The sequence below is a fragment of the Geospiza fortis genome, unplaced genomic scaffold, assembly GCF_000277835.1.
Source record: "Geospiza fortis unplaced genomic scaffold, GeoFor_1.0 scaffold408, whole genome shotgun sequence".
Classification (NCBI taxonomy): domain Eukaryota; kingdom Metazoa; phylum Chordata; class Aves; order Passeriformes; family Thraupidae; genus Geospiza; species Geospiza fortis.
The window spans coordinates 5,495,834-5,511,006 of NW_005054330.1; the positions used below are offsets into that span (position 1 = coordinate 5,495,834).

The following is a 15,173-nucleotide window of genomic DNA, read 5'->3' on the forward strand; positions in this document are numbered from 1 at the left end:
GGGATGCTCTGAGCCTGGATGTAAGTCTGGGGATTTGCGGGGGGGACGCCGGGAGGGATTTGGGTGCTGCCGGGGTGGTGGGGTCCCGTCCCGTCCCTGTGCCATGTCCCCGCCATCGCAGCAGGGATCTCACCCGGATTTCCTCCGCTGCCCGGATTTCCTCACCCGGATTTTTTCCTCCGAAAACCTCTGTGCCTGCCAGGCCGGCGCTTTCCCACGGCCCGGGGTGGGTGTGGGCTGTGTGGGGACATGGATGGGATGGGAGCAAGGGTTTCCACCTCTGCTGGCCCTCGCACGGCCCTGCACCCACGCACGTGTAGCACAGGTGGGGAAACTGAGGCAGGGCTGACAGTGACCCGCCAAAGCAGCCCCATGGCAGCGCTTGGGGGGCAGTGTCCCCTCGGGGGTCCGGGCCGAGCACCCTCCCCTGTGCTCCGCAGTGCTGGGAGGTTCGGGAGTACAACAGCTCCGAGTGGTGCCACTTCGTCCGGAGCAACCCCGACTGCCGGATCGACGGGGGCTTCCTCGACTACCTCGATGGGGTTTTCTGTGTCTTCCCACCCCGGCTGCTGCCCCTGGCTGTCACCCTCTATGTAAGGACGGGAAAGGGCGGTGCTGGGAATGCTCTGCTGGGGGGGATGTGTGATGGGGACCCCACTGACCCCTCTCTGTGCCACTCGTGACCCCACAGGCTCTCTGGCTCCTGTACCTGTTCATCATCCTCGGTGTGACAGCAGAGAAGTTGTGAGTGGCCCTGCAGAGGAGGGGACTGTCCCCAGAGTGAGCAGGAGCCCCACGTAGCCCCATCACCTCTCTGTGTCTCCTTTTCTGCCCTTCCAGCTTCTGCCCTAATTTATCAGCCATCTCCACCAACCTGAAGCTGTCCCACAACGTGGCAGTATCCTTGGCAAGTCACAGGGCCCTCAGCCAGGAGGGATGTGGGGACAGGGCAGGGGAGGTGGCCATGACAGGGTCACTTTGTGTCCCCTTGGTGCCGTGCCAGGGGAAACCCATTGGGAGGTTGGAGTGGGACGAGTGGTCATGTGCTGGCGCTGGACAGAGGTGCACAGCACCCGTGTCCCCACGGGGAGGAGGACACCAGGTCTTTTCCTTGACGTCCCCTCTCCATGGTGTCACCTTCCTGGCCTTTGGGAACGGGGCCCCTGATGTCTTCAGTGCTGTGGTGGCTTTCTCTGACCCCCGGACAGCGGGGCTGGCCATCGGGGCCATCTTTGGTAAGGGAGCCCCAGTGCCATGTCCTCACAGGGTGACATTTTGGGTCTGTGGGATGTCCCGTGTCCCAAGAGGGTCCCCCTGTGTTGGCAGGTGCCGGTGTGTTTGTGACCACGGTGGTGGCCGGGGGCATTGCCCTGGTCAAGCCCTTCACGGCCGCCTCCAGGCCCTTCCTCAGGGACGTCATCTTCTACATGGTGGCCGTCTTCCTCACCTTCGTGGTGCTCTACTTGGGCAGGATCAGGCTGGGAGAGGCTCTGGGTGAGCGCTGTGGGAGCTGGGCACGGTGGGAGCGGCCCGGGGGTGCCGTGACTCCCCCATGACTCCCCCATCTCAGGTTACCTGGGGCTCTACGTGTTCTACGTGCTCACCGTGGTGCTCTGCACCTGGATCCACCGGCGGCAGCGCGGGGACGGGCTGGCCCCTCCCGGAGCCTGGGAGCCAGGTAAGGGCTGCCCCGCTGGGATGGGACCCCCGGGGCGTGGGGGTGCCCTTCCAGTGCCCCTGCCCTCTCCTCTTCCCCACAGAGATGCCGACAGATGTGGAAGAGCCGGAGCCCTCGAGCACAAACAGCGGGGACTATGGTACGTTGTACCCTGTGGGCTCAGGGCTGGCTCTGCTCTGTCCTCGGGGGTCCCAGAGGGGGCTGTTTCCCCCCAGGCTGCTGCAGGTGTGACTGAGCCCGTGGGGTGACAGCTCGTGGGGCAGGGGGAGCTCCCTGGGAACACCCAGGGAGCCCCCAGCCCGCTCAGCCCCGTGGCCCCTCGCAGGGGAGGAGTACCGGCCCCTGCTGCCCTCCCGGGAGAGCTCCCTGCGCATCCTCACCTCGGCCCTCAGCCCCCTGGACTGCCGCAAGTGGAGGAGGAAGCCCTGGTACTGGCGGCTCTTCAAGGCCTTCAGGGTGAGTAAGGGGCAACAGGAGCCAGGAGGAGCCCCCCAAGGGACATCCCCATCCCTGCTGGCCCCTGGGGCTCTGTGCCCTGGGGCTTTGGGGCAGGGGCAGTGGGGTTGGGAGCAGGGCATGGGGCACCTCGCAGGGTGTCCCAGGTGCGTGTCCCCTGTGCCAGGTGCCTGTGGAGCTGGTGCTGCTGCTCACCGTTCCTGTTGTGGACCCTGACAAGGATGACCTGAACTGGAAGAGACCCCTCAACTGCCTGCACATCCTCACCAGCCCCCTGCTCTGCGTCCTCACCCTGAAGTCAGGCGCCTGTAAGAGCCTGCGGCAGTCCCAGCTTGCAGAAGGGACAGGACTGAGAGGCCACCAAAGCCCTGGGGACTGCAGGAGCCTATCAGAGCTGGCTCCCCATTGTGGGGAGGAGGGATGGGCAGGGGAGAGCCAGGCTGTGTTTGCAGCTGCATACACCCTGACAAGGCTGGGGGGCTTGGGCCCACCAGCATCCAGGTCCTGGGGGGAACATGGAGCAGGCCTGGCCTGCCTGGGGAAACTGAGGCACAGAGGGGAGCAACTCTGTGGGGGTGTAGGGTGAGGTGGCTTTAGCTGACAAGGCTTTACCTCCACCTCAAGCCTGGTGGGATCCTGTCCCAGCCTCTCTGTCCCTCCTCTCCCCACCATGTGCAGATGGGCTCTACCAGATCCAGGGCATCTTCCCAGTCTGGGCACTGGTCACACTGGTTGCCTCTGCCCTGGCCCTCATCATCTTCATCACCACGAGCAATGAGGAGCCACCCAAGTACCACTGTGTAAGGTGTCCCCCAGCCCTGAGCACCCACCAGGGACCAGCACAGCCTGCTCCAGACTGGGCTGGGAGTCCTGGGGCAGAGCAGGAAGCTGGAGGTCTCTCCCAGTTCCCAAGTCCCAGGAGGGATGCCAGGAGGTGTGCAGGGATGCACACAGGGACCAGCTTGCTCCTTTTCCCATCAGGTGTTTGCCTTCCTTGGGTTTTTGGCCAGCGCCATGTGGATCAACGCCGCAGCCACGGAGCTGGTGAACATCCTGCGCACCCTGGGCATCATCTTCCAGCTCAGCAACACCGTGCTGGGCCTCACACTGCTGGCCTGGGGCAACAGCATCGGGGGTGAGGGCTCTGCAGCTCCCAGTGCCCCTGGCACACGCTGGGGTGCCCCTGCCATGCCCCAGGTCTCCTCTGTCCCTCCACAGACACCTTCTCCGACCTCACCATGGCCCGGCAGGGCTATCCCCGCATGGCCTTCTCCGCCTGCTTCGGGGGCATCATCTTCAGTATCCTGAGCATGCCAGGGCCAGGGTGCTGCCACCTGGGGCAGGAGCTGCCCAAGTTTCCCTGCCTACAGCCCAGGAGAGCCCTTTGTGCTGTGGGATCCCTGGAGAGGAGCTGGGATCCATTCCAGAGTCCCTCCAACGCTGGCAAAGCCCGCAGTGTTCCCACAGTGCAAGGGGACAGTGAGGGGTTTGGGAGGGGCAGAGACACAGCCAGCAGCACCCCCGTGTGGGGACAGGACCCACAGCTGTGGGGACAGGACCCCCCTTGTCCCCACAGCTGCCCCAGCTGGGCGGGAGTTTGGGCTGGAGCGTGCAGATTTGGGATTTTACAAAGGGAAGGAGGGGGCTGTGCCTCGCTTGAGTGGGTTTTGGGTGAAGCCTCTCCTCGAGTGCTCAGGGTGGCACTCAGCACAGAGAATGCTTCAGCCGTGCAGGAAGGAGGAGGATGGGGGGGCAGAGGGATGGGCTCAGTGCTGTGTGTCCATCCTGAACGTGCTCCAGACATCCTGGTCGGCGTGGGGCTGGGCTGCCTGCTGCAGATGACCAGCAGCCAGCCGCTGGTGAAGGTAAGGCTGTGGTGACATGGGCCAGGCTGGCAGCAGGAGCCGTTGTCACCCCTCATCACCCTGCTCTCCCCACAGCTGGAGCCTGACAGCCCCCTGGTGTGGGTGCTGGCCGGGGCGCTGGGGCTGAGCCTGGTGTTCTCCTTGGTGACGGTGCCGGCGCAGTGCTTCCAGCTGGGACAGCCCTATGGCGTCTGCCTCATCGCCTCCTACCTGCTGTTCCTGTGCGTGGCCCTGCTCACCGAGTTCAGGGTCATCCATTTCTCCACCCCCTGAGCGGCTCCAGCCCCAGGCTCGCTCTGCCTCCCACCACAGCGGGGCCTGGCTGTGCCCTCCCCTGTCCCTGCCAGGGGACAAGGGCACCTCCACCTCACCGTGCTGCTGGAGGTGCCAGCCAGCCCTCGGGCCCTGCTGTGCTCTGGGGGAGGAGCTGTCCGTGCCCACATCCTCTGCTTTAATCTGTAATTTAGGGAACTCTGGGCAGGGGCAGCATCAAAACCTCAGCTGTGTCGGGGGGCAGAGCAGGAGCAGGGGATGGGGAAGCTCCAGCTCAGGGGCACAGCAGGGGAGGTTCTGCTTCCACAGCTCACCTTCCCCTCCTGAGCTCCCTGCCATGCTCTGGGACAGAGCTGGGGCAGTTCACCCTTGGTTCTGCCTCCTCAGCTCACCTTCCCCTCCTGAGCTCCGTGCCATGGGGCAGTTGTGCTGCACAGGGTGGCACTGCCCCAGCCCAGGCACACATCTGTCCTTGGGAAAGACTGTCCCTGTTGGCATCAGGGGCTGGAGCAGCAGACAGGGCACAGCCAGACAGGGCTAAGGGGACACAGTGCTCCAGGGATGCAGTGGGTTTAGTGCAAGCAAAGCCTGAGGGAAAAACAAGCACCAAACCAAGGGAGGCTGGTTTTTCCCCTGCTTTTTTAGTGGTGTTTTTCAACCTGAGTTTCAGATCCTACTTTTCTCCTCTTCCTGGGGTGGGCAGAGCTGTAGGAAAGGACTTGGAGGTTTCCACACACAGTGTTGACCTCTGGCAGGACTAGATTTAGGCACTGTAAAAAACTGCAATAAAAAACAAACACAAACCCAACCTTGACTTTTGCCTGCTGCAAGGGTCATTGCTCCTGCTGTGTGCTGGTCTGACTCAGCCTTTACTCAGCACAGAGCCTTTGGGGTGAGAGGGAGCAGCCAGGGCTGAGGAGCCTGGGACACCCAGAGTGGTTTTTCCCAAGGGAGTGGGGAAGTGGTTTCCAGTAGCTGATGTCCCAAGAGCAGTCACGTGCTGTCACACTGAGAACGGGGTCAGCACGGCTCAGCCCTGGGGACAGGGACTCCTGCAGGGCCCACAGTGCCAGGAGAATGGGGGGTGGGCTGGGGGTGCTGCTCCCAGCTGGAGGGGACACAGGACACAGGCTGGAACAGAGGGACACCCTCATCCCTGCCCCACAGGAGAGGGGGGTGTTGAGCAAACACCACAACTGTCAGACCTGGTTCTTCCTCCTTTCCTCCTGGGCCTGAGGAGCATTTCTCCTTTTTCTAACAGACACCAGCAGCTTTCACAAAAAATAACCCTCCCTGTGCCCACAGCCATCGGCTCTGCCCCGACCTTGCTGCCGAACGATCGGGACACAACGCCCACTTCCTGCCACAGGCAGGGCTAAAGCAATCCAAACCCTGGCACACGTCCCAGCACAGAGGTGCAGGGTCAAACACCCCTGCTGGCCTCAACACTGCACCTTAAAAAACCCAACTTTGAAAGAGTTATATTGATGTTTAGGGAAAAAGCTGGCAGGGGGAAGGCAGAAGGGAAGGCAGGCTCTGTAACGTCCTGGAACAGGAATGTGGAGCAGCTCGGTGAGGCATGCACACAAAATATTCCCAACACAAGCACTTGTGACCAGAGAGGGCAGGCAGGCTCCTCTTCAAACACTGGAAATGCTCCAGCTTGGCCAACCCCACCTCTGCAATAACAAGGGAAGGAGGAAAGGAAGCCTTTACGAAGCCGAGGATGCTCTTTATTAGTGCGCCTGAAAAAAATCTAGAGAACATCTGACAGACACGTCCATAAAATCAGTTTTTTTTATAAACAAAACGCCAGCATACAAAATCCTGCAGCGCTTCCTCCCGTGCTCCCTACAAAATGATTGTCTCCATTGTCAGTCTGTGTGTGGGGGGAGGGAGAGGAGGATAAATAGAAGGGGATGCCCCGTACTCAAACTTTGTTTCCTTCCAAAGTCATATGGAAGAAGCAAACTGCTGCTGCCCTCCTTGGTTATACAAAAATAATGAACACAGGGGGTATGTGGGGGAGGATCTACACCTTGGAGGCAGCACCCTGACCCCCAGCCCTCCAGGGAGCCCTTTATTGCATGATCAGCCCTCAGTGCCTTCCTCAGCACAGCTTAAAGCCACAGCTCTTTTCACACCCAGAAAACCCCCAAAGAAAAAAAAAAAAGTCACTGATAGCCCTGCCAGGAGAAATCAGCTGTAGGGGAATGTGGAGATTAACCACAGCCACATTTTTTTCCCCACTAACCTTCATAATGCTCATTCAGCCTGGCCACAAGTTAAAGCACAATAAACACCATCTCCTGCAGCCCCAGGACTAATCTGCATAAACCTCCCGGGCTGCCACTCCACGCAGAGCAACTGCAAGAGCAACAACTGCACTGCTCCTTCATTTGTGGCTGAATTTATGGTTTGGAAAACAGCCCTTTAAGGTCCTTCATGGGTCAGCTCAGAAGTAGTTTCATATCTGCAAGTATCCAGAAAGAAAACAAAGAGTTGCCGTGAGGCACCCAGGGAGTTTGGCAAGGGCTGGGAGCAGCCACTGGTGCGTGTGTGCTGCTCTCCCACTCCTTCCAAGTGCTCCCACCGTGCCATGGAGGGAGAGATTTCCAGAAGCAGCTCTGTCTTGCCTCCCTCTGAAAGTCTCACCCACCCAGGAAATGCTCCTGAGCTGCCCAGGTGGGATCAGCCCTCTCCTGCTGTCCTCGTGCCACGAGGTGAGGCCACCAAGGACAGGCATGTGGGACAAAGGGATTGGGACACACATCTCCCACTGCCTGGGGCACTGGGAGAAGGGGGAAGCCTCCTCAGGAAGCTCCACTCTTTAATCTGAACCTGAGGAAAAATCAAACAGCAAGAGGTGAGGGAACCTCCCAGCTGCCGGGGACTTCCAGCCCTCAGAACTTCCAGTGCTGACAGGGAGAAGAGGGACTTGGAGAGACAGCTTCAAAGGTGACACAACTGCCACCATCCCACAAACGTGGCAGAGCTGGGAAGGGATCCCTTCTCCCTCCTCATCCCTCAGTTCTCAGGTGCAGAAAAGCAGACAGGTGAGAAGAATCCTTGACTTCCACGTTCCTCCTGCACCCACAACCCAGGGGAACAGTAGAGCTCTTCAGTGGATCTTCCCAACACCTGACTGAGCTGAACTTTTCCAGCCTGAGAAACATTCCTGCAAGGGAGCCTCACTCTGGGCTGGGACTTGCTCAGCTGGGATGAGGACTGATCAGCAGGAGTGTGTGATGCCCAGGAGCTCTGCTTAACCTTCCCAGCCATTTATGCCAGCTAAGGACCAGGCAGAGAGGTTTCACAGGGCAGGTGGCCAAGTGGCAGAGCCCCACAGCCATGTCACCCTCAGAATCCCCCTCCCTGAGCAGAGACAGGAGCTCTGGGGTTTGCAGAGGTGACCCCAAGCCCAGACAGTGCCACGGGCAGGACTGACCAGCAGTGATGCAGAGACAGTCCCCAAAGCCCTGCCCCACCTATGGCCATAGCATGATGAGGTGCTGGCCCTCAGTTCTGCCTCAGAACTACTTGGGAACAGCAAAATTCAGTAATCAGAGCTGGAGCTACTACAGAGCTGGAGCTACTGCTGGAGTGCATCTAGGAGTGCCAAAAAGGAGGGGGAGGGCAGGCTGCCCTTCCAAAAGTGCTGAGATTTCACACCACCTCCCCTTTCTTTGCATAAGGAAGGTGGAGCAGAAACAAAAACTCACTCCCTGATCTTTTGTCCCTAGGTTAGTGGTACCCTTTGAGCAACAGGGATCTTCCAAAAGGGCCCAAGTTTTACTGTTAAGCAGGTGACTTCAGCGAATTCCCTGCTGTTAATGGATTACACATCCCTTTCCCCAAGGTCTGTTAGTGCTAAGACAAGCAACAGCAGCAGCTGGAGCCTGGGAAGGGGCTCAGAGGGGTAAGGGCTCTGTTCTGCCCAGATGTGCATCACATCTGTGTGCAGCAGCCTTCCCCCCAGCCCCCTGGGCCTCTGGCTTCTCAGCAACCACTGCTGGGGGCAAGATTTGATCCCTACACTGGTACACTGACAGATCTATATACACCCTCCCAAAATCCAGGCTGGCTGGGCAGGAATACTCTAGGTTATTGCATAGAAGGTGGCTGTGTTAGCTGGGCCTAAATGACAGTCTGGGAGCGCTGCCGGAGGCTCAGGGGCTTCAGGGAGCTGCTGGGAGCAGATGCAGCCTCTTGCACTGGTGGCTGAGATTCCTCCTTCCTGGAGTGCTCCTCATACCATTCCTGCAGCAGGGGAGGAAACAGGCAGCAATCAGGACCACCCCAAAAGGGCAGAGCCTGCAGTGGGGGTACATTTTCCAGGCACAGAGCGCTGTTCCCAAAGCCCTGGGTGCAGCCTAACCTCCTGGAACAGCCCAGACCTTGCACAAGGGAACTTCCCACCCTCAGGACATCCCTCCTGAACACCCAGGGCTTGAGGATGGCTGTTCCCATGATGTCTGGGACTGGCAGAGCAGCTCCTGGGGCTGGGCAGCACCCAGGCTGTGCCAGGATGTCACATCCCTCAGCCACAGACCAAGCAGAACAGGCAGGAAGTTTCTCTGCAGGTGACCCAGCCCCATGGTAAATAATGTGCATTTTCCTTAGGGGAACTCAAGACTCACCCCCAATCTGTCTGCTCTGGGGACAAAGGACAGATACAAATGGTTACAAGACTAATTTTTTCAGCACTAATCATTACATTAGCCCACGACCTTCAACTACCTTTGGCAGTGACCAAAGCCATGGCAGAAAGCTCCTGACCATGGGTGGCACTGGCAGAAAGGTGCTAAAACTCCAGGGAATCTGCTGATTTCCTTGTCTCCCATCTTGCTCAGCCTGCAAACCAGGCAGGCCAGCCTGGGATAAGCCAGCCTTGGTTTCTGTGTCAGACAGACACACCTAAGCTCAAACACAACCACATTGCAGAGCTTTAAGAGCTCAGTGCTCAGCAGCTCAGCCCCAGGCAGCACCACACTGTGCTCACAGCCCCAGCAGACACCTGGGGAGCCCAGGGCAGCTCAGCAAAGCAGGAGTGCCTGTGCACACACCCAGGGTGGTTACTGTCACTGGCCTGACACACCTGCAGCCGCTGAGGAGCTCTGGTGTGCTCTGTGGGGTAACAAACCCTGGGCTCAGAGGAAAGCAGTGCCCAGTGCTTGACAGGATGGGTTATTATCCCAGGGAATGCTCTCACCACAGACCTGCTGGCAGCTCCAGCTCAGCCCCACATACCTGGATCTCCTCCTCATACATCTTCATACTCAGGTCACTCTTGGTCCTCGACCTGCGTCCCAGGAACACTGTGGACATTTGCTGGAGAGTTGGGGAAGGAGGAGGAAACACCAAAAAAGACATTCATCAGTCACTGAGCAGCTGGATCTGTCCTGGAACTTCCTTCCTGTGGACACCCATCACCCACTGATGAGCTCAGGCCACCCCAGGCTCCTTCTGCTGTCCCCTGAGAGGCTGCAGCACCTGCCCTGTGCCATGGTGACACAAGGGTACAGTGGGCATTGTTAAAACAACCACTCAGCTCTGCCCAGATGCATGACACAACAGTTCTGAGACAAGAGCTCATCTTCCCAGTGTAGAATGTTTTAGAATGGAAGCATAAGCAGTGCCATGGAGAAAGGAAGGATCAGGAATCAATGCCATCATGCTGCTGCATAACGCTCCAGGACTGTCCCAGCCCCAGTGCTCTCTGACAGCACAGAGAGAGTGGCTTCCTTAGAGGAAAAATAAATATGCTTTTTTACAGTCAGCAGGGGCCAGGACAGCTCTCAGGGAAGCTTTCAGGCAGCAGGGACCAGACTTTGTCAAGGCTATGCAAGGAGCAGCTGCTGCTTTCCAGAGCAGCAAAATTCTGAGATGCTGCAGAGTCCTTCCAGCAGCTCAGCCCCCAACACCACACAGGCAGGTGGATCTTCTCTCTCCAGACAGACACAGTGCCCTGCACACCTCCCTCCCTGAAGGTGAGGACTCACAGGGTTTCCTCTTACCCCATATTTGTCCATCTGCAACACAATCTTCTGCAGCTGAGCTGTTTCAGTGGCAGCTGAAGTCCTCTTGTACAGCTCAATTATGCCAATCACCTCCTCCTTGGAGATCTCCTTCTCCAGAACAATGCCATTGTCTTCTGGAGATGCAAGAAACAGAAAGAGGGGGAAAAAAAAAGTCACCAAGATGAGCATTGCTTCAACAGCTGCTATGATAACCTGGAAGGCAAAGCTAAAGCACACAGGGCCAAGCCAGAGCTCAGGTACAGTCTGTACCTGCTTCTGTGACTGGAACATGGATATGCTCAACACCCAACAAGGCAGGGAGAAAGTTAGCTAGTGAGAAGGGCCAGCAAACCTTCTGACTCAAACTATTCTCATCAGGCTCCTTGGTATCACAAAAAACAAAAAATCTTGTAGGTTTTTTGCTGGCCTGTAAGTTAAGAAATCAAATAATCACACATGAGTTGCTGCCTTTTGACCTTCACCTGCCTAAGAGAGCTTGGGAGCCTAGGGCTAACTAATGTCCTTCACTGCTCCCTTCAAACTGGGTGCAGGAAGGATCACAAGTGTTTCCCTAATTAGCAGCTCCTGGGCCACACAAATTTGATCTTCTGGCACCAAAGCCCCAGGGGGGTGGGGCCTTCACCTGAAGGAACAGCAGGAGAAGGGCTGTGAGCCATGAGTGTGGCTTTGGCACCTGAATTAGCAGGTCAGGAAGGGGCCTGCAGTTCCAGACCCCCAGCTCAGGAGGAAAAAGGACAGTGAGTAAGTGATGAGGGGAATGCAGAGCCCAGTTTCTGCCAGTTCCTAGAGGGAAAGGCATGTCCAAAACCAGCACAGAGTCAGCAGCCTGAGCACAACCAGAAAACGTGGGAAGAACTGGACAGGCAGTGTCTGTTGTCCTCCAGGTCATGGCAAAAAGTGCTGGCAAATCACCTTGGAGACACATCCTGCCACCAGTGAGTGTATTAGTGAGGAAGGGAAATTGGTTTAAAAAAATTATCATTCTTCCCTTCCTGCAAGGTCCTTCATTGAGCTTTGCTACATCATTGCTGCAATGTTTCCTAGAAACCTTGCATGAAATGCACACAGACTTCCTATTTCAAAGAATTTGGTTGAAATGGCTCAAGTGGTTGAAGTTTGTGTGTGTGCACATAGACAGATGTAAAACCCATATAAATACACCCATCCATGCTTTTTGGAGAATTCTGGGGGAGAGATGAAGGGCAGAGCAGAAAGACCAGACAGAAATATCACACAAAGAACAAGCTCGAGCAAAAGAACAACGAGCAAAAGAATTAGCTCAGGATGTCAGGTTAAAAAAAAAATTAAAAAATCTGTTTTTTCCTGGCCAATCTCATTTTCTCCTAGAGACATGAAGTACCAGGGAGAGAAGACACAAGGCTGCAGGTCAGCCAGGCCTCAGCTCTGACCTTCTGAATCCTGGTTCTTCCGAGTGTAGTTCATGCGGAACACAAAAGCGTCCAGGATGAAAGCCACGATGATTGTCATCACCACCATGGTCACAATGTAGAAGATCATGAAGTACAGACGGCTCCAGTGAGTGGTTTGGGATGTCACCCCTTCCTAAAGAGGAGAGGGAAGAAGTGAGCAGTGCACCAAAGGAGGGAGAGGCAGCGTTAACTGCTTATCAGCAGGCACAAAGCAGCATAAACACTCTGCCCCCAGGGACTGCTTGTGCAATGCTCAATGCCCCAACAGAGATGTTCCTACAAGCAAACACACAGAACATCCAAAGCTGGTGGCTTTGGACAGCAGGGTGACAAACTGGAGCACAGGGTGACTTTGTTTGTCCAGCCTGTGAAGCCTGAAACGTTCCCAGCAGTATGGCAGGGGTCAAATGCCTCCCAACAGGGCCAAAAGATATCAGGCAACAAAGCCACTATGGAAGAAAGCAGTGGAGGTGTGCAAAGTGTGCCTGAGCTAGCAGCCTGTGCTGCCTGCAGGGGCTCACTCACCATGATGATGTACCAGTCGTTGACCACCGTCAGCTCAAACAGTGTCACTGCACACAGAGGGAGAAAACACACACAGGTAATTGTTTTATCCATCCTGACCTGCTTTACAGTGATTTTTAGATGAAGTGTTTGACAGGGAAGACTGGCACAAGACAGCCAAGTTTGAATAAAGACAGCAAATCCAGAGAGAATGCAGACCCTCCCCATTGCAGCTCCTTCAGACAAAGGGTGAGACCCACAGAACCTGCAGCATGGTTCCATCTCTGTTTCTTAAAGAAACCAGACCTGACTCCTCACCAGACAGCATGGAGACCTCTGAAATCTCCAGGAGATAAGCATTCTGCTCACATATTATGAAAAATCATGGAGAGCAATCAACACATTCAAATTATTCTTCATCAGAGGGTTTAAAGAGAGGCAACGCTGTTGGTTCTTTAGAAGGGCAGTGTCTTAATGCCCTCCTTGAGCACCTCTGGTCTGATCAGCAGCCAGACAGATCTGCTGGTTTCCAGCTGGCTCTGAGAGACCTCTGCTTACCCTGCAGAGCATCCTGGCACAATCAGTCAGCTGGAGCTCTCCAGGCAGAAAGAGCAGGATGCGAGTGAGGTGCATTAGCAGGACTGCCTGCGAGAGGACCAGGCTCACATGAGCACTACAGAGCCATCCAGCTCTGCAGGAACACAGGATAATCTTTTCTAGGGACAAAAGTGCCCTTACCAAAGCTGTTCAGAATGTTGTCAAAGTTGTTGAGATAGTAATAACCTTCCTCCACGACTGTTTTGTTGCCAACTGTGTGGTTCACCCAGCGGTAGGAATCTGCGACCGTGCTTGTGCTGAGTGGAGAAAACAGGATAAAGAATCAGCAGAGATTGGAAAAGCAAGGAAAATCTAAAAAATTATAAACAGCAGCCCCTCTAGAACATGGTAAGAAGAGTGACAATTTCTACCTCTAAGCCAATATTTGTCTTTTCCTCTGAAAGGAATCCTCTCCCCTTCACAGCACATGAGCACATGGAGTCTTTCTAATCATTCAGCAAATATTATACCAGAGAAACTGAGAGTTTGAGTTCCTTGGCTCACACCCTTCAAGCTTGGCATTTCCAAGTGGTCTGCCATCATTAAAGGTGAAATGGGCACAGCACAGCTTAGAGTCCAGGACCAGGTGAATGAATTTATGTTGGGTGAATTCACTGCTGGACAAGCAACTCTGGCATCATAGAAACAGAATGGTTTGGGTAGGAAAGGACCTTAAAGCTCATCCAGTTCCACCCCCTGCCATGGGCAGGGACACCTTCCACCATCCCAGGTTGCTCCAAGCCCTGCCCAACCTGACCTTGGACACTTCCAGGCATGGAGCAAGAGAAATGAATTATCTCCTGGATTTTTGCCACTTGTTGCCTTAGCCACAAAGCCCCATTCAGCCCCAGGCCACTTCTCCACAGGGAAATGGAGTTGCCAGAGCTCCCTGCTCCTGAGCACCAACAGCACTCTTGAGGGGGCTGGATTGAGGTACTCACTTGCAGCAGTTCGGGTAGACCACGCCAGCAAAGAACTCCATGCCAACAATGGCAAAGCAATAGTAGAAGATCAGCAGGGTTAACCCCAGGCTGGAGGCAGAAACAGAAAGAGTACTGTGCTGCTGAAGGGTTGCTAAGGCAGGGAAACACAAAATCCTAGGCTGGTTGCTCTGGGAGGAATTTCCAAGGGATGGGAAGCAGCACTGGAAACCCCAGCCTGCCCTCCCTGCTGCTGCGGCTCTGCAGCTCTTGGCTGCTCTCATTCAGGGAGCCCTTGGACAAGGAGTTTGCCACTCACTGAAGAGAGAAACCAAAGAGCAGCCTGGATCCCCTCCCAGGCTGTCCTTTTCTGTTCAATAAACATCTCTCCACAGCTCCTTCACTAAAGAACACCACACACTGTTTGTGCCCTCTCCACATCCTTGCAGCAGGGACTGTGCCAAGAGCAGGGCTCTCCAGCCAGCTCAGGCAGGGCTGAGGAGCAGCACTCAAGCTCCAGGCTCCCTCTGCCCAACCATTCCACAAAAATGCTCTCCAGGGGCTCTGCTGAGGACAGGGAACAGCTGGGGCCAAGGGGATTCATGCCAATGTTCCTCCCACAGGGGCTTTGTCTTCCAGCAAGAGCTGGGATGGGGGAGAAAAACTAAAACAAGCAGGGACTCTTACTTTTCCTCCTACCACCAAAGCTGGAGGAGCCCGGGGTGCTGCAATGTTGCTGTTCCAAGGAATTGGAAGATGAACACTCCACTGGTTCAGAAGAACCAGTAACTACCCACTGACACATCAGAGCAGGTTGGACAGGTCCGCAGCCTGACCCCAAACCTTCATTCCCCTCTCTGCCATCACCCCTAAATCCCTTCTGCAGGTTGGGCATGTCCCTACCCTGACCCCAAACCTTCATTCCCCTCTCTGCCATCACCCCTAAATCCCTTCTGCAGGTTGGGCAGGTCCCTGCCCTGACCCCAAACCTTCATTCCCCTGTCCCTGCCACCACCCCAGGGGCAGAGGTGGTACCTGGCCATGCGAGGGAACAGCTCAAACATGGTGTCCAGCACGTTCCTGTAGCGTTTCTTCAGCTTGAACAGCCTGAAAGGAGAGGCCAGGAGTTACCCACAGCCTGCAGCTCTCCTGGTGTTGGGGGAAAGAGCAAAAAGGAGAATCCCAGCCCTCTCTACCTTGCAGGTCAATGACAGTGAAGTTTCCTGACACCTCACTGCTCTTGCTCAAGTGGTCTCTGCTCACCTCCCTGCTGTCCCACCTAAATGTTTATGACATATTCTACAAGACTGAGGATGTCAGGGAAAAAAGGCTGTCTTTTTACATGGCATGATGCATAAACAGCTATTTAAAACTCCTAAAAATTGTAAGAACTTACACTAAGCCCATGT

The 15,173-nt window shown here is 55.9% G+C and overlaps 2 protein-coding genes across 3 annotated transcripts in view; one reads left to right on the forward strand and one right to left on the reverse strand.

Moving 5' to 3' along the window:
• The first annotated feature begins 253 nt into the window (after window positions 1-253).
• SLC8B1 (solute carrier family 8 member B1) lies at window positions 254-5,086 on the forward strand. The gene is given in 15 exon segments (XM_031057431.1): window positions 254-345; window positions 347-593; window positions 692-744; window positions 841-898; window positions 1,130-1,235; window positions 1,327-1,494; window positions 1,571-1,678; window positions 1,761-1,817; window positions 2,004-2,134; window positions 2,301-2,442; window positions 2,813-2,934; window positions 3,116-3,269; window positions 3,353-3,433; window positions 3,935-3,999; window positions 4,075-5,086. Coding segments are annotated over 15 exon segments (1,782 nt in total). The 3' UTR covers window positions 4,273-5,086.
• An 894-nt stretch (window positions 5,087-5,980) lies between these two features.
• Window positions 5,981-15,173, reverse strand: part of TPCN1 (two pore segment channel 1) — a 27,554-nt gene continuing 18,361 nt past the window's right edge. Inside the window, exons 19-26 of one of the 2 annotated variants that reach the window (XM_005421473.3) lie at window positions 14,800-14,871; window positions 13,786-13,875; window positions 12,986-13,101; window positions 12,269-12,315; window positions 11,723-11,876; window positions 10,290-10,426; window positions 9,523-9,603; window positions 5,981-8,532 (exon numbers count right to left, since the gene is read on the reverse strand). In XM_005421473.3, coding sequence (XP_005421530.2) covers window positions 8,410-8,532; window positions 9,523-9,603; window positions 10,290-10,426; window positions 11,723-11,876; window positions 12,269-12,315; window positions 12,986-13,101; window positions 13,786-13,875; window positions 14,800-14,871 — 820 coding nt within the window. In that variant the 3' untranslated portion in view covers window positions 5,981-8,409. The remainder of the gene's footprint in view (window positions 8,533-9,522; window positions 9,604-10,289; window positions 10,427-11,722; window positions 11,877-12,268; window positions 12,316-12,985; window positions 13,102-13,785; window positions 13,876-14,799; window positions 14,872-15,173) is intronic. The other variant, XM_031057447.1, reaches the window with a different exon arrangement.